General features: G+C 45.4%; 1 protein-coding gene across 1 annotated transcript in view; it reads right to left on the minus strand.

Annotated features, from left to right (window-relative positions):
• ATP10A (ATPase phospholipid transporting 10A (putative)) overlaps positions 1-8,866 on the minus strand; it is a gene marked incomplete at its 3' end in the record, with an annotated part of 117,149 nt that extends 108,283 nt beyond the window's left edge. The window contains exon 1 of the mRNA XM_082336270.1: positions 8,302-8,866. Within this exon, the coding sequence (XP_082192396.1) occupies positions 8,302-8,744 (443 nt within the window). The 5' untranslated portion in view covers positions 8,745-8,866. The remainder of the gene's footprint in view (positions 1-8,301) is intronic.
• Positions 8,867-21,939: the final 13,073 nt, after the last annotated feature.

Consider the following 21,939-nt stretch of genomic DNA (forward strand, 5'->3'; position numbering starts at 1 on the left):
CTGCACTTGGGTCACAACAACCCCATGCAACGCTACAGGCTGGGGGAGGAGCAGCTGGAGAGCTGCCTGGCAGAAAAGGACCTGGGGGTGTTGGTTAACAGCCACCTGAACAGGAGCCAGCAGTGTGCTCAGGTGGCCAAGAGGGCCAATGGCATCCTGGCTTGTATCAGGACTAGTGTGGCCAGCAGGACCAGGGAGGTGATAGTGCCCCTGTACTCGGCACTGGTGAGGCCGCACCTCGAGTGCTGTGTTCAGTTTTGGGCCCCTCACTGCAAGAAGGACATGGAGGTGCTGGAGCGTGTCCAGAGGAGGGCAACGAAGTTGGTGAAGGGTCTAGAGCACGAGTCTTATGAGGAGCAGCTGAGGGAACTGGGGTTGTTTAGCCTGGAGAAGAGGAGGCTGAGGGGCGACCTTAGTGCTCTCTACAACTACCTGAAAGGAGGTTGTAGTGAGGTGGGGGTTGGTCTCTTCTCCCTAGTAACAAGCGATAGGACAAGAGAAAACGGCCTCAAGCTGCACCAGGGGAAGTTTAGGTTGGATATTAGGAAAAACTTCTTCACCGAAAGGGTAGTCAGGCACTGGACCAGGCTGCCCAGGGAAGTGGTTGAGTCTCCATCCCTGGAGGTATTTAAAAGAAGGGTAGACGTGGTGCTTGAGGATATGGTTTAGTGGTGGACTTGGCAGTGCTAGGTTAACGGTTGGACTCGATGATCTTAAGGGTCTTTTCCAACCTTAATGATTCTATGATTCTAAGAGGTCAGTGTCCTGGCTTTTAGCATTTTCAGCTCCTCACTTTATGTTTATGCCATTCACTGAAATGCACTCTCCCTGGCCCAGTGCGTGGAGGCTCCACTGTCTTGCTTCTACATCCTGGTGAGACAAGGTCAGGCAGAGTGTACTGCTGCAGGGTGGTAGCAGGGTTCGCATCGTGCTTCTGCTGCAGATCTCTTCCGGGTACAAACATGACTGGCCACTAACATAGCACATAGCTGCATTAGTGCCAGCTACCAAGTGAAAAGACTTGAGGCTGAAGGTAAGCTGTGGATACTTGCTCACCTCCCCAACTATGTAAAGTGAAACAAATTGTTCTGCTTTTCAAGAACTTAATTGCTCTCAATATATGTGGTTGCTAAAACCAAGCCTGAACAGTGTAAATCCTGCAAATTGGGCTTAACCCTGAAGCCATGCATTTGGCTTGCCAGTTGCATTGCCCTTACTGTGTATATACACAAAAAACCCACATACCCAAAAGGCCTGGTGTTGCAGGGGGAGAGGAGAGGCACCTCTTAGACTGCTCTTGGGCAGAGCAACTACCCTGCAAATGGGGAGCATGCTGGATGACACAGCAAGGGGAGACTTGGCACTCAGACTTCTCCTGCTTCTCCGTCAAGGTAGGCGTTTCCATCCATAAGGATCACGTAAGCCTGGATGAGGCATCTGAGTAAGTCCTGCCCAGTGGCAGGGAGCCTCCTTCTGTCTTTATTTTCATCTTCCTTATCAGCCAACATTAGTCAGAAGGAGGAGGGAAAACCACAAGAAGACGTCTAAGTCGTCTTCATTCCCTGGAGTCCTCCAACACTCCCATAGTAAAACTAAGGCCTCCCAGACAGAGCTTGAGAGCACTACTCTAGTAAGTACTGCTGGAGGACTGGTCTGCTAGTGGGAGGAATGCCCTGGCTAAGTCATGCCATGCTAGCTAATAAGCAGTTCCATAAAACATTGATCTATATCATGGTTGTCAGGGTTTTCAATTCTGGTTTTCAGTTCTGCTGACTATACAGCATGTGGAAGGTGGAATCTGGAATCACAGTATCAGGCAGAATTGAACAATTCATGCTATTCTTTCCTCTTGTATAGTTTCTTTGGAAATGTACTCTGACAGAATCAAGTAGATCTGTTATTCTACTTTCGGCAATAATCATGGTCTCAAGATAATACCGACACAAGAATTAATTTGGGGACATCGCTAGGTCTTTCAGTGGAGATTAACAGTATCTTCTTCGGCAGTTAGCCAGAGGCATGTTAAACTGCCTACAACTGCTCTCATGACATCCTATACAAATGAAAGAGCTTAGTAATAAGAGGCAAGCATTTTTCTTTTCCAGTAGTGAAGCTCAGGCACTTAGAAAATTTGCCCTACACTGAGTAGCAAATAAACTGCATACATATAGGTGGACAAACAGATGGTTTCTCCTGTGCATTGCAGCTGGCTACATCTCAGCAGATTAGCACAGACATCCCTTGCTACTAGGATAAACTCTACTACCGAAAGAAATTGCTCCCTATCAGTCTAACAGAAGAGCCTCTACTACATCTCCCAGTGAGTTTACTCACTGTCAGCCTGGCCCAAACTGAAGTGAAGGACAAAGACACAGCAACATGAAGAGAGCCACACTTTTCTGAAGCTCAAGGAGGGAACACTAACTTCACCAACAGATTCAGAGAGCTACTTTCTGCTTTCAGTTTTCTGTGCACCAAGCTCACTCACAGAGGAAACTGAGTAATCCCAGGTAGTTTCCTTTTGAATCACATCCAGTGACATTTGTGTTCTGGAAGGGATGAGACAAGCTCATTTCTTCTGGTGAGAAACGTCTTACCCTGCCAGCACATTTTGGGACAAGACGACTCTGGTCTATTCAGGTAGTAGTGGGAGATAATCGCAACCCAACTCCCCAGAGACTGGTGTTGCCAGCAAAATAAGGCACCTAAGAAATGAAGTGGTTGCAGGGCAAGTCATCATGTGGTTATTTTAGAGGCCATGAGTGGGATCTGCTGTGCCCTTGTGAGGATTTGGTAACGCTGCTCTATCTTTTTTCTCCAATGCTGGAATTGCTTTCACTTGCAGGTTGACAGAAGGGAGGAAGAAGGGAGCATACTTTGGAAATTGCATGAAACACATTGCCCACGTCAAACTCTCTTCTCTCCTCCTCTTGAGTTTTGCAGAAAGAAATTAACATTTAATGTAAAACAGCCTGCTTTGATAGCTGCCTGAGTGCCCCATTAAACATTTCCACACCTCAAGGGAGACAAATACCCGGTCGTAAATTCCAATTTGTCATGGATTTTCTAAGTCACAGGTTGACAGAAGAAGCAGTTATCACTCTCTGATCAGTATGCAGAGACCATTACACTCTTTCTAAATATTCTTCAATGGACACAGCAAGAGTTAGAGAGTAGATTTAAAAAGCAAAGCCCTTTGGTTTTGAACATAAGGCTCCTAGAAAAATGTTAGCAGAGATTATTTCACCAACATAGCACTGAGTCAGTAACAAAATGTAATTCCCTGCTGGACGAGTGCCATTATTTGTTGTGATTGTAGTTATCACTATTCATCTTCTATTTACATACCATGTAAATGTATACCATATTTTGTAACAGCACACCGAAAACAAAGACCCTGCTTAGAAGAGTTTTAACACTTCTGCTCCAGTGATGAATTTAGTTCTATCAAACATTTAACAGCGGCAGCAATGTGTGCATCCTGGAACTATCTGGAGCAAGCATTTACATGTAAGATCCACAACTCCAGCCAGAGGTGGTGAGCACTGGAGGACAGAAACTGCAAAGAAGAAATCACCCTCCCATCCTCCAAGTCCAAGATAATAACACAGAAAAGTAACTAGCCAAACAAGATTTAACCGTTACGACTGCGAATTTGTAATCTCCAGTCTTCAACCCCCATCCCTGGGTGATGGAAATGAGGAAGAGGAACAAAGAGAGGAGACTAAGATGATCGCAGGTTTGCAAAATTGCACACAAAGCAATTTTCTGCAGGCTGGGCTCTAATGCCTTTGTAACTTCCCTCCATTTAAACCAACTAAGAAAGAGTTTTGGCTGTGATCCAGCATTCCTAACTTAAGCACCTGCATTGAATCTAAATTCTAGGTGACCTGTGAAACTGTCCTCCTAAAGTAAGTGCCTAATTTCCTCTGTATTGCCAAACAGGAGAGTTGCCCTTAAAGGCCTCCAGAGAGAGGCCCTATTGACTTCTCTTTGCTAAGAACCTTTCCCTCTTTACCTATCAAGACCCTGACTGCTCTTACAGGCAGACCTGCAAACTCCATCACAGAGCAACACAAGTCTGCAGTTCTCCAGTGTGTTTCATTCCTCGAGACATGCTGCCAATCAAACTCAACAGCTTCTTTCAATTTATTCAAAGAATCAGGTCTTTTCCCTTTCTACCATTTGACTCTAGAAAGCAATATCTTTTGAGGGACTCTCCAAAACATCCAGAATTTCTAAACAAAAGCTGTCTTCTTTCTGCAAAAACAAGCTGCATCTCTCTTCAGCTTTTTACTTTAGGTTGCATCATCCATTGCTGTTCTATCGTTTCACAGTGTTGCCAACTACGAGCCACTGAGGCATTGATTCAGCAGTGGCTGTACGAGAACAGGTCATCTGAGTCCACACCACTGGGCAGGCAGGAGGAAGAAGGCCTGGTCTGCGCACCAGCTGTCAAGCAGTCAGCATAGCAGCAGAACAGTATTTTCCCCCACATCAGATTACTGACATGATCTGCCTGCGTAGGCTGCTCCAGGGGACCTCCCAGTGGACACTGCATGCATGCTGTTGAACCTCCTCCCAATGAGCTGGCCTGAGTAACAGTAGGCTTTGCCTGCTCCTGCTTTCTCTCTGTCCAGGAGATCTCGCATCATTAATTGCTGCTTGTATCTAACAGGGGACAGGTACTTCGGCAGCCAAGAAAGCAGCACATGGAGGATATATGACAGAACACACAGGATCCTACTTGAATCTTTACTTGGTCACTAAACAGTATGTAACATGAGATAGAGGGCTTTTCTGTACTACTGTGAAGCAAAATCCCTGTTTCAAGTTGCTGACTGTTAAAATTTGCTGTCATTTGCTGTAGTCTGTGTTTGAACGCTGTAGTCCATGTTTGAGGTGGCTCTCTTGCAGCTGTGTGGGAGGCTGGCAGGAAAGGAAGCCCATCACGGCACAGAGGACCTCTCTGGCACTCGGATACATCCCATCTCGCAGAAGGCCTCTTTCAGAGCTACAAAGTACTGACCAGCAAGAGAAGAGTCACTGCTCTCTAGCAGCCCTGGGGGAGCACACGACTGCAGCTATGTTCATTAACCTGCCCTACATACAGAAGCATCTCTATCGAAGACAGCATTTGCATCAAAGTCTGCCTCCACGACACCACAAGGAAGAGCGGGGTGGGGGGAGAGATAGAGAGAGTCTGGTTTGGTCAAAAGGTGGTAAAACTGTTGAAGTGATCAGCATAAAACGGATGTGGGGAGAAAAGCTGTCATTTATTACTTCCTTATGTGACATTTATACTTCGACATTTTTCCAGAAACAAAAAGTCTAAGGAAACAAAGTAAAAGTCATGTCCAATCGCTTGTGTTTCTCTTGGCATGTGTCCTGGTTTCGGCTGGGATAGAGTTAATTTTCTTCTTAGTAGCTGTCATAGTGCTGTGCTTTGGATTTAGTATGAGAATAACGTTGATAACACATTGATGTTTTAGTTGTTGCTAAGCAGTGCTTACACTAATCATGGACTTTTTCAGCTTCCCATGCTCTGCCTGGTGCACAAGAAACTGGGAGGGGGCACAGCCAGGACAGCTGACCCCGACTGGCCAAAGGGCTATTCCATACCATATACGTCATGCTCAGTATATAACTGGGGGAGCTGGCCAGGGGGCAGTGACTGCTGCTTGGGAACTGGCTGGGCATTGGTTAGTGGGTGGTGAGCAATTGCATTGTGTATCACTTATTTTTGTATATTCTTTTATCATTATTATTATCCTTTTCTGTCCTGTTAAACTGTCTTTATCTCAACCCACAAATTTTACTTTTTTTTCCTTTTTTTTCCCGATTCTCTCCCTCATCTCACTGGGGAGGGGGGAAGTGAGCAAATGGCTGTGTCGTGTTTAGCTGCCTGCCGGGTTAAACCACAACAGCATGACACCTTTCTGAGAAAACAGCTTTCCTGAACTCACACCCAGCAACTTTCATGACCTTGATACAAATCTCTCAATCTTGGTTCCCTGTCACTCGAGTTAGTGAGAATCTTAGTTTTTATCTCCAAAAATAGCAAGTGTCTAGTCTCATCTTGCTCACTGGGGCTGGGGGATGTTCAAAAAGGTGACTTGGTGAAGTTTAAAAAAGACTAAAAAGGAAGAAAACTGGGCAGATTAAAAACATATAAGCAAATTATTTTAACCTCCTGTTTTGTTTTTCTTTTTTAACTGGCGGAGGGGATCTTTTCCTAGGGACTGCTGGAAGGTGGAAACAGGTGAGCTGCTACCAGGGACGAGGCTTCTGCAGAGGGCTGTAAGGACGCATTGTTCACCTCTGCTCCCAGCCAGACAGCTGTGCCTCAACAGGTGACAGAGTTCCTAAGCTTCCACGTTCGCTGCCCCAGAGGCATTAGGCCGACATGCGCCTTTGATGCAAATGCAAAGGCAAACTACTCCCAAATTAATCTATGTAAGTGTCACTCAACAGTAATCCAAACTGCAGTAAAAGGAACAATCCTGACTTTTACTCTGGCACAGCATAAGCAGTACAAAGGGCAGCGCACTTTGCTGGGACTCCCAAAAGAGCACAAGTGATACTAACACCAAAGGTACACCTTTTCTCATAGTCATGTCTACTTTTTCAGCAGCAGAGAGGGATACGGAAAATTGCAAGGGAGGAGAAACATTCCAGAATTAATATTCCAGGACTGGTATTCGTTAGTATTTCGAACCGCTGCTGTAACAGGTACTTCTCTCTTTTCAATGTAGGAGTCACGAGAGCTTATTTCTAAACTAATTTTGTTTGGTAAAGGCTAGATTAACCATCCTTATTAGCACTCTTTTACTTAACTGCAAGAATAGTCCCTTACTAGCCCTCCTGCCACCCTTCTCCCTCAACACCAGAAGTGTTCAGAGTTAAGGACAACTATAGGCAAGCAAGGCGCTAGGCACAGCCTTAGGTTAGCGATGCCTACGTGTGTGATTTGGCTAGGTTATTTTTGGTTTTGTTTACAGAAATAAAGCCATTTTACTTGTGTTCCCATGCATGCATATCTACTGGTGTGGGAATATCCCAGGGAGAGATTTCTTGTGCGATACGAGTTTGTGAAATAACAAGCTGAGTCTGCTGATGTTGAAAATGTAGCCTATTCTGAGTTCTTTTTAGCATTTTTTTTTTTTCACATGCCTTTCTTGCAATAGGAGAGTTGCGCTCTGCCTCGGTGCTTACGTCAGCCCAGAGGACCCCTCCCAGACAGCCTGTGGAATCAGAGTGTAAGCTTCTTGGCACGTGTTTCGTTTCTGTTAGACTTAGAAGCATCAGAAAGAAAACTAAAACCTGCTTTCTTGGAAAATACGTTCTTCTCTCAGTCCTCAGAAAACCTTAGCCTTAGCTACCATGAGATAGCTGGCACTGAGAGAAAGGCAAAACAAAAATTCTGTAAAGCTGGATTCTGAGCACATAAATGTTGGTGCAAAAGTTTGATTTATGGATACCAAGGCTGTGGTCTAAATGTATAGCCCAGATCATTTAAAAAAAAAAAATCCGAAGGAGATAAATGACCTAATGCTCCATCCATGAGCTTTGGGCAATAGTGAAGTCACAGGGAATGATGACACTTGAGACAATAAATAAAATGCATTTGCTTAAAAGTAAATGTTCAATGGAAAGGCTGCCTCATTCTTTAGAAAAGCTAACATAGCGCAGGCTCGCTAATTCGCATGTCATGAAATCTCACAGACCTAACTCAAATGTAGAAGCCTCAGGCCTCTATCCTTCCTTGGCTCAGTGAAGATTTAATAGATTAGTTGAGTGAGGTCTCATTGTTAAAACCAAATTAATGCCTGAAACTATACACCGGTGTAGTTGACCGCTCACACCGGGAAGTGTTCGCATAAGGGCTTGCAAACCAAACACTGCTTGTGACGCTTACGTTCACTTTGCCATGCACTGTCCTTCCTTTAAAGCATAAAACACTAACAAGCCCGGAGAGTATGGGTAGACCTATAAAAAATGTTGCTTACTCATAAAGCAGTGATTTACTGCGGGACCCCACCGATCAGAGCGGATTCGCTTTTCCCTGAAGGTACAGGACTGTAAGAACTCCCGCAGTTCTGAGTACAGAGATGGAGACACCAGCTCCAGGGGCAACTGGGAGCTTCTTCATGCCTGGAGTGGAAACGAAAGCCCTCCACAACGGACCCGCTCGCTGCCCTGCTTCCACACCTCCGCTCGCCCAAGCCCCCGTGCCTGGCAGGGCCCCAGCGCCGGCTGCCACCACGGCGCTCCCCGTCCCCGGCGCCCACCCCGCCTCACCTGCTGTACACCAGGCACTCCATGTGGTTGATCTCCTTGTCGGAGCGGTAGCGGCTGTAATCCTCCCACAGGTCCTTGATGGCAGTGACTGCCAAGATGAAGAGCACGGGGGCCAAGGCCAGCTCCGGCTGGAAGGCGTTGACAGCCGGCACGAAGTTGAGGAGCGCGATGAACACAAAGTAGACGTTGGCCAGGCGGTGGAACTGCTCGAAGAGGTTCTTGGGCAGGAAGGAGAGCGCCGTGTATTTGGTGGTCTTGAGGCGGTTGCTGGCCAGGACCGTCCTCTTGGACTTCTCCGCCTCGGCCTCAGGTAACAGCAAGCTGGAGCGCACCAGCCGCGTCTTGCTCTCCTTCTTCTTCCTCCGCCTCCTCTTCCTCTGCCTCTCCTTCCCCTCCGGCAGCACCTGGGGCGCTCCCTCTCCTCCTGCCGTGCCCTGGGACATCGCTGCCGCCCTCCCAGCCGCCCTCGCCCGGGCAGCGCGGGCAGCTCCCACCGCCAGGCACGGTCCTAAGTTATCATCCTCCGCCGCCCGCCACGGCGCTCCTTTCCTCTTCCCCTCCGGGGGGGAGGAGGGCTCTCTCAAACCCTCTCCTAACCGCTCTGCCGGGACCTCGCTCGCTTTCTCCTCCTCCTCCTCCTCCTCGACCGGGGAGGGGACGTGGGCAGGCGGCGAGCCGAGCCCTCCTCCCGCGGGCCTCGCCCCGTCCCGCTGGCGGGCCGGGCCCCGGGCCGGCCCAGGGCGCGGGGGATGCGGCGGCCGCCGTCCCGTACGCCATGGCGGCGGGGGGGCGGCGGGGGCCGCGGGCGGGAAACGGAGAGCGGCGCTTCCGCGCGCAGCCTGCCCCAACGGCCGCGCCGCCGCCCCCCCCCCCCCGCCCCCCGGGTACGGACCCCCGGGATGCAGGCCCGCGGGTGACATTTTGTCGCCTGCTTTTGGCTGTGCGTTCCGGGGGGGGGGGGGGGGGGGGGAGGAGGAGGGGGAGGTGTGGGTGTAGAAAGAAAAAATTTCCACTGAAGTGTTCGCGGCTCTGCAGCGGCCTTTATCCAAGGTCTCCCAGCAGCGGCCGGCGGGAGTTTTTATCATCTGACTCATTTCAAAACACTTCACTTTGTGACTGGAACTGTGCGCCACGATCATTCCCGCCTCTGCGCTTAGCGCGGGCGACGCACCGCGATGTCCCCTGACTCCCCGCGTCTGTCTGGCGCGCCATCTCCGTCGGTGGCGGACGTGGCGCTTGGGACAGCCCCACAGCCGGCAGCCAAAAATGAGGTTTCTGATGGAAAGCGTTAGGTGCCGCCAGCCCCGCGCACGTCCAGGCGGCGGTGCGTTATAACGCGTGTTCGGTTTTACGTGGATTTTTCTATTCCCTCGTGGTAGGTCTTTCCAGTGAGGGAGAGAAAATGCTACCGCTTGCGCTGAGGTTTGCGCTCCACGCTTTGTGGAGAGAGATGCAGTTGCGGGCGAAGATGGAGAGTGTGATAGGTGGACTTAAAATGCAAAAGAGAGAATCATCCAGATCGAAAGACACAGTCTAAAGTCACGAGCAAATAAATGAATGCAGATGTTTAAAGAACAAATAATATGAGCATAAGGAAGATTATTGCTACTGGACATGACGTGAGACTGCAGCATCACTTTAGTTCGGGATTTAACAGCACACCCTTTGAATATGGCGTTCCTCGGGCAGCACAAAAGGCTGCCACAGGTCACTCCAGGCTGTGTCTAAACTGTAGGGCAGATGCATTTTGTGGTGTGACCCTTGGTCCTGATCCTGTGATATCCCCAGGTGGGATCATATTGAGTACAATAGCAAGCCCCTGGTACTTGGCAGCGGGTTTCTTGTTATCATGGAAAACAGGCATAAAGTATACAAGTCTAGTCTCGATATGAAGTCAGGACAGGACTGGGGCATCACCTGGGTCCCACGGTTCAGATGCTTCCATGACAAAACCAAGAAGTGAAAGCCATTACTTCTGAATCTCACAGCCTGTAGTTATAACACACCACTGTATCTTCATCCTTTCTTCCCCTTTTTGCAGTATGTTTGTAGTTGCTTTTAAATGTGCGTAGATAAATATGAACCCCTTTCAGGCCCTGAGGCACAAGGTGAGTGCTAATTCAGCACATGGCCTGATAGTGGTACTGTGTGAAGCCACAAACCCTTTACCAATCCTGCTGGCAACTCTTCCCATGATACTGCAAACCTAGCAGGGATATCCTGCATTTCCCAGCTCTTGGAATATGGAATCAACAAGGTTTTAGAAAAAAGAAAAAGGAGAAAAAGTAAAGAAACTCCCAGTTTTAATTTTTGGTGTCCATTTTTTGCCTTGGTTAACCGGTTCCCAACTTGCTTACACTTGGGGTTAACTTCACGGGTAAGCTGGAATGAACAAAAATCTTTTTCCTGTTCTTCAGAAATGCCAGAATGAGATAAGGAGGTCATAGTATCACTCTGCAATCTTCCCAGAAACTGAGCTTCACCCCCCCGAGGGCTCCTTGCTATCAGCTGCGGATACTCCAAAAAGCAGGTTGCTGGACCTTTTGGCCACTTGCTGCCGGGCTCTGTGACCCACCATTTTGTGCGGCTCTGGCTCACCCCCGGCCCCTGGACCTCAAGCACCATTCAGGCTTCATCTTTTCTCTGGACTTCTCTCTAGCTTAGATACCTACTAACATTAAACTTTCAATCACAGTGCTCAAGTCAAGGTAAGAAATGACAGAGGCTGACATATCCCTTAAGCTATTTGTTTAGGGAAAACACCTGTGTATTGGCAAGTTTGGAGAACCTAACCTGGGATGAATTGTGCTTAGACTTAGTGATATTGGCTGAATCCTCGACACCAGATATCCCAAAATTGTCAGTGAGATCCCCACAACTATGAGAAATGGTCTATAAGTCAGTGGGCTATCTTTTAAAACCAGTTTTACTTGCGTTCTGTTTTGGAGCACCCAGGGTTCACATTAACAAGCTTTCTTCCACAAATAAAGGAGCAACAGGAAAGAATCTTAAAGATATTAAACAGAAGCTGAAAGTTCTTATGTAATCCCCAGCTCAGATAGCTGAGTTTTACAAATAGACACAGCAGCAGAAAGATAGCAAACAATTGTGTGGGAGCCTCTGAAGACTCCTCTATTTGTTTACTAAATCCTTAATTTCAAAACAGTTTAAAGCCTTTGTATTTAAGCACACCAGTCAAGGGCCACCCTTGCAAAGCTTCACTATAAAAAAAAGAGTAGAAAGTATGCAACACCCCACTGGTTAAGAGCTGAAAAACTCTTGTTCTCATATCATTGACTGGGACTCTCTTTGTTGCTAGTAAACTGCTTTTTCTCTTCTCAGAGTCATCAGCTCTGATTATATTTAAAGTATGTTCTATGGTTTGGGGTTATATGAGTATGTGAGAATCATAACATCCACGAAAAAAATGCCTTTGGCCTCATGGTTGCGTGGAACAGTCTGAAAGTGGCATCCACCTGAATCCTAAGGATGAAGACTGCATAGGCAAGGAGAAAGGATCCCAAATATATCACTGATATAAAAACTCATGATTTGGATTGTCATGGTTTTTGAATGCTTGGAGTTACCATTATTCCATTTTAACAATTAACTTCTTTCTATCATCAGAAGATGAAGCAAATCTAATTTTAACACATTGTCTAATTTACTAGGCCACTTTTGTAATATTTATGTAATCCTAAAATAAAGATTTCTCGTGTTGGATATCGCCAGAAACATCTATCAAATTGCCCCTGATTCCAGAACCACCTTTGTTCCAAAGGACCTGTTTTAATATTAATATGCTTAATATTATGGAACCACCCAGAGGCCTCAGTCAGAATCTAAGACTTTGAGAGCTATAAAAATAGCTGTAAAGACATGGTACCACACATCAGACAAAATCTGTTCTGTCCTTTGCAGATGAGACATATCCCATCTGGCTCTCTGTAAAGGGGGCAGGCATACATGTTTTGAACTAACAGAAAGAAGGCAAGAGACTTTCAGTGGGAACAGCCTGCTAAAAATGCCAGAATCAGATGAGGAGAGACAACAGCCAAAATGGCATCATTCCTCATTTCCTTCCATTTTGCGGGAGATGATACATTGATACACACGGACACACACATGCACGCAGAGAGGCATGTATGCATACGTGCAACAAGCAGCCTCCAAATCCCATTCCTTAGTTTCTCAACAGCCAGAGAGGGGGGATTTGGGTCCCAAGGTGAGCAGGAGCCATGTGTGAAAGACAAAGATGGATGTTCAGCATTGCAGCATTAAGGGAAGTGGATCTTGTGCAGCGCCTGAGCAGCCCTGCTAGACCTCTTCAGTGCAATGGTAAGACATTATTGAGGAACAGCTTTTGTCCTTCCAAAGTGAGAGCAATGTTACGGGGACCTAGCAAGTCTCTCACATTCTGCATGCATTTCACTGAAATGCTTTTCCCATCTACCGTGCCCTGAGGGCACCTGCATCTCACATCTTGCAGCTACGTGTTGCAGGATCTCCTGCTCCACCACACCATGAGCCCGACCCCACTGTTCAGCCTGATCTGTGATTCACAAACAGGCTGTGTCTGGCACGTGGGATGCTGGAGTGGGAAGGAGGCTACAGCACTGTGGAATACGTACCTTTGATCCGTGTCTTGTGTGGAAAGAAGCCTGCCTGGAAAGCAGAGGGGTACCATGTCCTTTCCTCCATCACCTGGACAGCCACGTCTGCTCTATAACCCTGTCTGCATGCGTGTTCCTGGCAAATGAGCCGGCTGGCCCCGGTGGAGCTGCAGGGACTGGTGACAAAGGACTTTTTGAAATCTGTACTACTGTATAATAAACTAGATGATAAGAAACCAGTAAAGGTGTAGCAGCGGCTGGAAACTAAAGAATTAAAGCAGTCAAGTAGCTGTAGTTAGCTCATAGGCATGATACTGTGGAAAATACCACTCTGCAGATACTTAATGACCAGTAATATTTGAGTTGTAAGGACTAACCATGTAGAGCTGTTGATCAGCATTTAGAACTTTCAGACCTGGAACCTTCCTCTAGTGATCTCAACTGAAAAAGTGTCATCGCAGTTGGTGGAGAGAGACCGGCACCTCTAGGGCACCAAGAACATCCTAAAGTGGGTCAGTAGGTAAACAGGTCAGGCGAAGCCCATTCTCAAAAGCACTTACCGCCTTCCACTGGCTGTAGAAGAAGTCGCAAGTGACTAGCACGGAGGAAGGTGTCTCCCTGGTAGATATCCAAAGCTGGGTGAGGTGAATTTCCCCCTTAATGCCTTGCCCAAACAGCACTAAACAACCAGTTCTTCGCTGTGAAAGACAAGGTTGAACCAGATGGGGCGCACGCAAGAGGAGATGCATGCAGGAGAAACCCCAGCCATGTCATGATCCTGTTGCCACTCAGCTGTGCCTGGCACACCTGCCAAAAAATATAATACACAGTGGCAAGTTGCCCCTTTCTGCAGTGGGAAAGCAGAGGCAGCTCCTCACCCACTTAACCTCCCAACTTGCAGCAATACTTTTTTTTTTACAACAGCTTAATGTCCAAGGTGTTTACTGGGGAACACCCATCGGCATTGCTTCAGTCCACCAGCTAACATACCAATTCACAGGGACACTGCAGAAGAGGAAATGCGGGAAAATTGATGTAATTAACTGCAGAAGGAGTAAAAGCAGACAGACACTATTTATAGAAACTGCAGTTTGGGAGGACACAAAAGTTAATATCCTTACTGCGGCACTGCCAACTCTTGCTATTTTATGGTGAGTCTTACAGTATTTGTTGCTGTTCTTAAAACTGCATATCCTTGTATAATGGGATCTTGCAACAATCTTTGCTTGCTAAGGCAAGAAACCATGTTTGGAAAAAACTTGAAAATGGGAACCCCAGAAGCAGAAAATAAATAGGAGAATATAAAAAGACCTAAGTTTACGTTTCGGAAAAAAAAAAGTGATTCTTAAAGCAATTCTGTGAGTTTTTTTAATCCTGGTAATTTTTAACACCAAGGACTTGGCAATGATTCTGCTCTTATAGAAGCTGCTATAGGATTTCTTGCACACATGGAGTCAAAACCTCAGTTTCACATCTCTAAAAGAAAATACTGTCTCAGGATGTTGTTCCTGAATGCCAAACTGAGTGTCTCTTCAAATTAAGAGGTATTTAATGACCCATTATGCTTACATTTTGCTATATCTAAGTTTCTTAAAAACTTCTTCCCAAAGGGCTAATTAGAGCCGCTCGAATGAGTTTTTACAAGCAGTTGTCTGAGGGGAGCAATGCCTTCACTGGAGAATTAACAAAGCGAAGTTGGGGCTCTTCTGCTATTTGGTTGTTCGTCAGGATTGCTTTAAGAGAAAGTTGTGCAAACCAGTATTACCACATGGTTTGTTTGCTGGCTAGTCACTACGGTCAGATTCGCCTTTGGATTTTGTGACTATGCAGGGCAAACACAAGACTCCCATTCAGCTTGGATGCCGGGTACACAGAGAAAAGAGGTGGCTGCAGGCTCTTTCTCCTTCTGGGAAGGCGAGTGCCGCTTTCAGCCTGCTGCAGGTCTAGGCCAGCGCTGATTGATTGTCTCCTGCCTCGCGCTGACTCAGAATGTCCAGGGTTAGTACAAAATGGTGTAAATGGGCTGTAAACAACAAGATTTGAAAAGAAAAGGAAGAAAAAACCTCCACAGCAGGAGAGTGAAAGGGTGACTTTCCCGCCTTTGGGGAACTCGTCTGTAAGTAGAACTGATCGGAAAAAATTCAGGTTCATTGAGCCTGACTGCTTTGTCTGAAACCTAATAGCCTGAAGAGCTTTTGCTGAAATGAAGGCAGCATCCTCTGTGGTACCTGCTGGGTTTGTCACGAGGCTCATGATGCTGCTTATGGGGAGGTTTGCCCAGTCTGCTCTTCCACTTGCCGCAGAGGCAAGGGGACTGAGGTCTGGGATCCCTGACTCCGCAGCACTCATCCCTGGTGCCTGGGGCCCTTCTAGCTGCTCGGGCAGCTTGCAGGCTTCTTAAAGTGTCTGCTTGTGTTAGCAGAGAACTGACAAATTCAAGATTTTAGTAACTTGCATCCTGAAAAATACTTCAAGAAAGGAGTGGTTTGGGACCAATTCAGACTATCTACAAAATAATATAATAAAAAGTAGAAAATTCCTAGTTCTAGAGCAACACAAGCTCCTGACTACTTCTGCTTTTAATACCTATGCCCAAATTCGGTGCTGAATGCCAAGATCCAACCATACAGTTGTTTGCTACTCCCTTAAAAATTCCAAGCACAGACTGCTAAAAGACCACATACATTAAGAACACTGTGATATGTCAAACTTATTGTCTGTGTTTATACTTTATGTCACTGACCATAAGAAATAAGTCATACTTTTGTCCTACTAAACCTAATGAACTTCAGTGGAGACCTGCTTTTAATAACAGTATCTAACCGAGTGTTTCTGCAATGCTAAATAGACCTGATCTGACTTCTACTGAAGATGGTTCAAGAGATCTCATGAAGTCCCTAGAATTTCCCAATAGTTTAAAAACCTGTAAAGACTCAGAGAGCCTCGTTATTTGCTTTTTTCTGGTGTAATAGTGAAATTGGTATTCTCTAGGTATAGCGATTCGTCTTAGTGTTCTGTAGCTCTCTCTATTGTGTAGCAAGCAATAGCCAGTCAAGGTTGTATGGCAGTGGAGTGTATATAAGCATCAGATACAGCTAGGTACCAGTGAGGAATGTATGTCACAGAAACAGCTGAAAGATTATTTCTAATTCAGCATTCACTAATGCAATAAATGGAAGCTTGTACATCAAAGACTGTATATTAAAATGGGAGGGGAGGCTTTTTATAATGACTAGCTTTTCCCATGTTTGGAAAAACAGAAAATGAGTGTTGGCATTCTTCTGATCTGGAAGTAACTCTCAGTGGTGGAAAAAATGGGTATTTCTTCCCCCTGCTGTTGTCCAGAAGCTGAAACTTCCAACCGGTTCCCCATGAACAGTACTTCCATGGTGCTGTGCTGGCTTACTGGCTCGGGAAATTGCTACTTCTGCTTTGCCAGCAGTGTCAGTGATCGATGTTTCATTCCTTACTCCAGTCTTCCCTGCTGGCCTTAATTTAAACAAGTTTTTATTGTCTGTGTTTTTATATTACCAGGTAACACTACTAATCCCTGCATGACTGAGAGTGACCATAAATAGGCTATATATACTATACAGCACCCACCATCTGTACACAATCTAAATACACATACGCGCACCCATTGTATGTATACACGTTGTCTGTGCATATGCACACTGGATCTATCTCTGTATAGTATATAGAGATGTAGTACAGTGTGTAGTAATGATATTGTAATCAGAGAGATTTTAGTAGAGCATTGCTTGCCTCTATTAAATCAATTACATTCATTAAGCCACAGAAATAATTTCATACTGCAACTCAAGCTCCTGTATGCCTTGCAAGAAAAGCACTGGACCTGAGATAACTAATGTTTTAAATAAATAATATGTGGGAAACCAGAAGGAATGCCAGTGAAAGAGTGGTGTATCAACAGTAGTTAGAAGAAAACTGAAGAGCAGCCAGCATAATAAATTTAAAGGGTGGAGGAGAACTGCAATGGCAACACAATGTTTTGATCAAAATAAAGCAATTTTTACATGTAATGAAGCACTAGCCCATTATTTTTAGACCCATGCATTCAACAACCACAGGCTGCCTTTCAAGTTTGCAAGCTAATACATCTTCATATTAAGAAAGGAAATATCTTATAATTCTCTTTCAACAAAACACCAGACAGCTAACACAGCAATGAAAAACAGAGACTTCTTTTTTAAACAAAAAAATCTCCACATTTATATGGCTGGAATTAGAAGTCCAGCCAGTAAACCATGGTGAGTACTGTTTATTCTTAATATGTTGATTTTCTTTCTGGTATTACTCACTCTCTGCTTGGTTGCAACATGAAAACCTCTGTACTCTTCTGCTCTCTGACCCTCCTTGCCTGGTCCTCTGACTCCCTCTCTCCTAGCACAGACCTTGGCCAGATCAGCATGACAAACTCTTGCAAGGTATGTACATCAATCAGGGGAGTGCTGAAGTGTGATCTGCAACCAGCATAGCTGTGCCAGCAGAAACCCCTAGTATGGATTAAGACATATCAGCAAAAGTGCTCTTTTACGGGATGACTTTTTTTTTTTTGTTTCTCAGGAGGGCTGGAACAAGCTCTATCAGCAGAAGTGGAGTTTTCCCAGTCTAACCTGCAACTGGAATATGAACACGTTGCTGGAGCGTAGCCTGTCACTACCAAGCTACCTCCTACAGCACTTGTAGCATAAATTTGGCTTTCTGCACTCCAGAGGTCGATGTGGATACGAATATCTCCCAAACTTACACCATGGCCTTGGCGCTCTCTCTGCCCATTTCCTCATCACCCTGGTTTGCCCTGTATCATTCCTCTCAAACATATCCAAGAGTGTGTATTTCGCCTCACCACCATTTATTCTGTGTAGTCTGATCTTTACTGTCACATTCTCCACATGCTTTCTACTACCTGATGCCTGCCCTCAGAAAATTACCTTCGTATTACCTAGATATGAGCATTTTTATATCAGACTGCTAATGCAAGGCATATAAAAATGAATCTTTTTGTTCCCTAAGCCCCTCTAATGTACAGAAGAAAAATAGTACATTTGGGTCTTTTTTATTTGCCATCTGGTATTTGGAGCGTTGGGACTCATTTTCAGGCAATCAGGACTAAATTCCTGCTTTAGTTTTTATATGAAAACCGAGACTCTCAAATAATAATGCAATCTGAGTATCTGGGGGTTTAAGGATTATTATTTTTTATCACCTGGCTTTTGCTGAACAGACTAGTTCAAATCCTGCAAAGCCTAAAACCGGTGAAAACCACCTAGCCCCTCCCCAGCTCCCAAAGTTCAGGCTATGTCAATGAGGGGAGAGGGTGGCAAGAGGAAGCACCCAGACCTGAGCTGCAGTTCCACTGCCGGTGGCTGTTTATACCAAAATGATCAACAACTTAGGCAATGCCGTCAGACCCTTCGACTTCAGTGCTAAGACTCCAGTTCATCACAGGGCAGCTAATTGGGGAAGGAAAAGATGTCTCACCCTGTCAAAGGGACAGAGGAACTTCTGGTTCTGCTGTGCATGCAGAGTGACCCTGGGGGGGTTACACTTGTGTTGGTATACTGAGGAGCTAACATCACTCCTGAGTAAATACCTAAGAACCCAGAAAGTGAAGAATGCTTCATGAAGGAGGTTCAGCTATTGACGTGATGCAGTGGTCACAATTGCAGGGGCTGAGATCCTACCTTTTAGCAAGTGCATGAAGCCTTGAGGTTCTTCTGGGAGCCTGGAAACTTGCATGAGAATATGTTATTTAAATATCAAGTGACTCAGTTTGACTGATAAAACAGATGGAGCGACTACCCAGATAGTACGGAGTTCAGTCAAATTGTTCTCCCCCACCTCGTGCTTCTCTGTGGTTAAGGGACCCATATGCAATCCTTGGGGCAGAACTCTGTCTTCTTTGACTCCTCCATGCTTAAAAGCAAAGCAGAAACAAACCTTGGGCACAAGCACCAGCATATAATCACCTGGAATGCTTAATTTTTAGCTCAGTTTTTGGTCCCCAATACCAGTCTTTCAGGCAATGTCTGGCCAATGGTTTGCAGCATAATATGTACCAGGTATTTAGGTGGGGATTATGAAGGAGACAGCTTAGCTCTTCAGGTGTGAACAGTACCATCCTAATAGCCTGCAGACATCGGACCCTGGCCCATTTGATTTATTATTATACAAACAGCCTCTGAGGCTGAAATTTTGTACTTTCACACTTCCATTTAACCCATGGTTTTTATCTCTTCCCTTTATATTCTCTTCTCCACCTGACCAGCTTTCTTTGTCCCCACAATGAACCAAGAAAGTAATTTTTTTTACCTGCAGAAAACATTCCCCCTAATTCCCATGTCCATGCAACACACAGCAAAATTAGGTAGTGTGCTAGCCCCTGGCAGATACCTGCTCCTCAAAGGACAAAGCAAGCTCAGGAAGCACTGGCTGATGTCTTGTTGGACAAACCGGTTCTTGAATCTCTTTGCAGATGGAATATTCTCTGCAGCTCATTGACCGTCACATGAAAAAGCCACTGCTGTGCTTCATTTTCACATCATCAACAAACTGATGGCACAACTGGGAACTCTCATAATCTCTCTGCTCCAGATGTTTCTCTCCACTTTCTTCCCACTATATAAAATCCTCTTTTTTTTTTCCCTAGAGGTGGTTTTAATGACCTTACAGAAAACGTTAGGTGGTGTTTGTTGATTGCCCCGCAAATTAAGGAGTCCAAAAGACCCCAAGAGAGGATCAAAATAAAGCTTCGAGTTCATATTTAATTAGCATTTATCAACAAACAGATTTTAAAGCAAATATTAGTACAAGCTTACGAATAAAGGGAAGTGTTTGTGTAATGTCAGTCCCACTCATTTTCACCTTGAGATATTTTAGGGGTTGATGACCTGGAAAAGTGAACAAGTGGTGAGTACTGTACAGACTGCAGTAGGAAAAACTGTCTAAATTCAGTGTTGTGACAACTTCGTGATAGAGACATCAGGCCTTGGTGTCCTTGGAGTGTAGGTGGGCGGGTGAGTCACTTATTGCTGTCCTGACAGGCCATAAGTAGGTGGCTGTACTCCATTGTCAGAGTATGGTCCTTCAATTTTTATTCAGTGAGAGACATCACAATTTAAAAATGGATTTATTTTGGCTCACACTTGAGTATCCAGTGTCATTTTTCATTCTGAGCAGTGAGCCGCTTAAAAACAATACACTTTAGACCTGTCTACTGCCATTTACCGGTCCCACAGTCTCAAACCACTTCCTCTGCTTCAACAGAGTGCAAAGTGTCCGAATGCAGATGCTATGGCTGGAAGCAAAACTGCAGCCAAAAGCTACCTTGGAAAAGCACTATGCTATAAATGGCTTTTATCACTGGTCATGCTACCTATGACAGAAGCCATACGTAGGAAAAGGCGTAGGAAAACCATGTAAGCAGCATGATGGGTAACGCACTTATCTTATTCCAGATATCATTTCCTCAGAACTCTGGAAAAACATGAAGATGCAAGAAATCTGGTATTGCTGCTATCTAAATGGGAGCTTAACACTGGGTTGCCTGAAATGGTTTTGGTTAATTGTGAAAATCTGTCAGAATTATTGGTGCCTAATATTGAAGAGAAACTTCGGAGTTTATAGTTGGCTCCAGTGAACTGCTGCAGAGCCTGTAGCCTTTTGCTGAGGAGCAAATACTGCCCTCTGACAACCATATGGCTGAGGGGGCCATTACGGAGCTATTCCAGAAGGGTTTGTTAACTGAAGGTCTTAGATTACCATTATTAAGAATAAAACATTCGTCCACACTAACATATGTTTTTGCTACATACCCAAATTCTTAATTTGTGACAGGCTGGACAAAGCTCCTGAAACCTTAGGAGGAAGTCCTAGAAATGTCTGAATCATTAACGTCCAAACCAGCCAGCCACAATATGACAGTTTGAAGGACCTGTAGTCAAGCTGAAAGATATTTGTTCAAAACTGTCATTCCTCTTTCTGAGAGTCCTCCCTCCTCACTCTGCTATGCTTGTAGGAAACTGGGCGCGGACCCCAAAAGCAGCACCAATTCTGCAGCCCTCGCACGTTTCAGATTCAGAAACTGGTTATCTGGCTTTGGGTTGATTTTTTTTCTCTTCTCGGAGAAGGAAGAGCTTGTATTAAATTTACTTTTTCCTTCCTATTGTGTTCAATAGAGAACTTTCCTTGGTTATGCCCAGGCACAGACCCATTTTTGTATTTCAGCCAGCACAGCCTGGTCTAAGAGCTGCTTGGCCTTGATCCAAAACGGAAGGGCTTTTCCCTGTTCCCTAGATATCCAGCTCCACTGCACTGGCCCCCAAGGGCTGCAGGCATGGCCACTAGCTCCGAACGCATTCGGCCTTCCCCAAGCAGCCTTTTTTTCTCTTCCATTTCTTCTTCCTAGCTCTCTTGTTTTACCATCTACCACAATCACTTCACTCATCCTCATCAATTCAGCCCAAGCCGTGAGGCAGTTTGCTTCTCCCTAAAGGCTGCAAGGATCTGGCCTCCTTTTCTCTCTCACAGTCCCTGTTTCTCTTTAACTCAGTGAGTTCTCTTTGTTCCCCCTCTCCTGAAGAAAAAGCCCCCAACAGCTTGTACCTATACACCTCTTCTTCCTAAAGCAGCTAGTTCAGCTAACAGCCTTAAAATCCACAGTTAAATGGTTCTGTCTTTAAGAGATATGGGCAAATTTGAATTTGGTACAAGTAGTCACAACACCATTAATGCTAATAGATTTATACCAGGGACAAAATTGGTCTAAATTGTCTGTTTTCCATTTAAAATAACTGTCTAGAATAGAAGCTGTGCACTCTGTCCAGCCACACAGTTCATTCATCCTCATTGCCAGTGTCTGTTGTGGCAGGCAGTTCTTTGTAAAGATTTCAGTAATAAAAATGTTTCCATTTCTACTCATATGCCATTGTTTGCAAATTTGGACAATTCAGCATACTTTTGATAGGTTTTTGAGGATTAGCTCTTGCACACTGCATACTTA

This window comes from Platalea leucorodia, assembly GCF_965183815.1.
Source record: "Platalea leucorodia genome assembly, chromosome: 2".
NCBI classification, from domain to species: Eukaryota; Metazoa; Chordata; class Aves; order Pelecaniformes; family Threskiornithidae; genus Platalea; species Platalea leucorodia.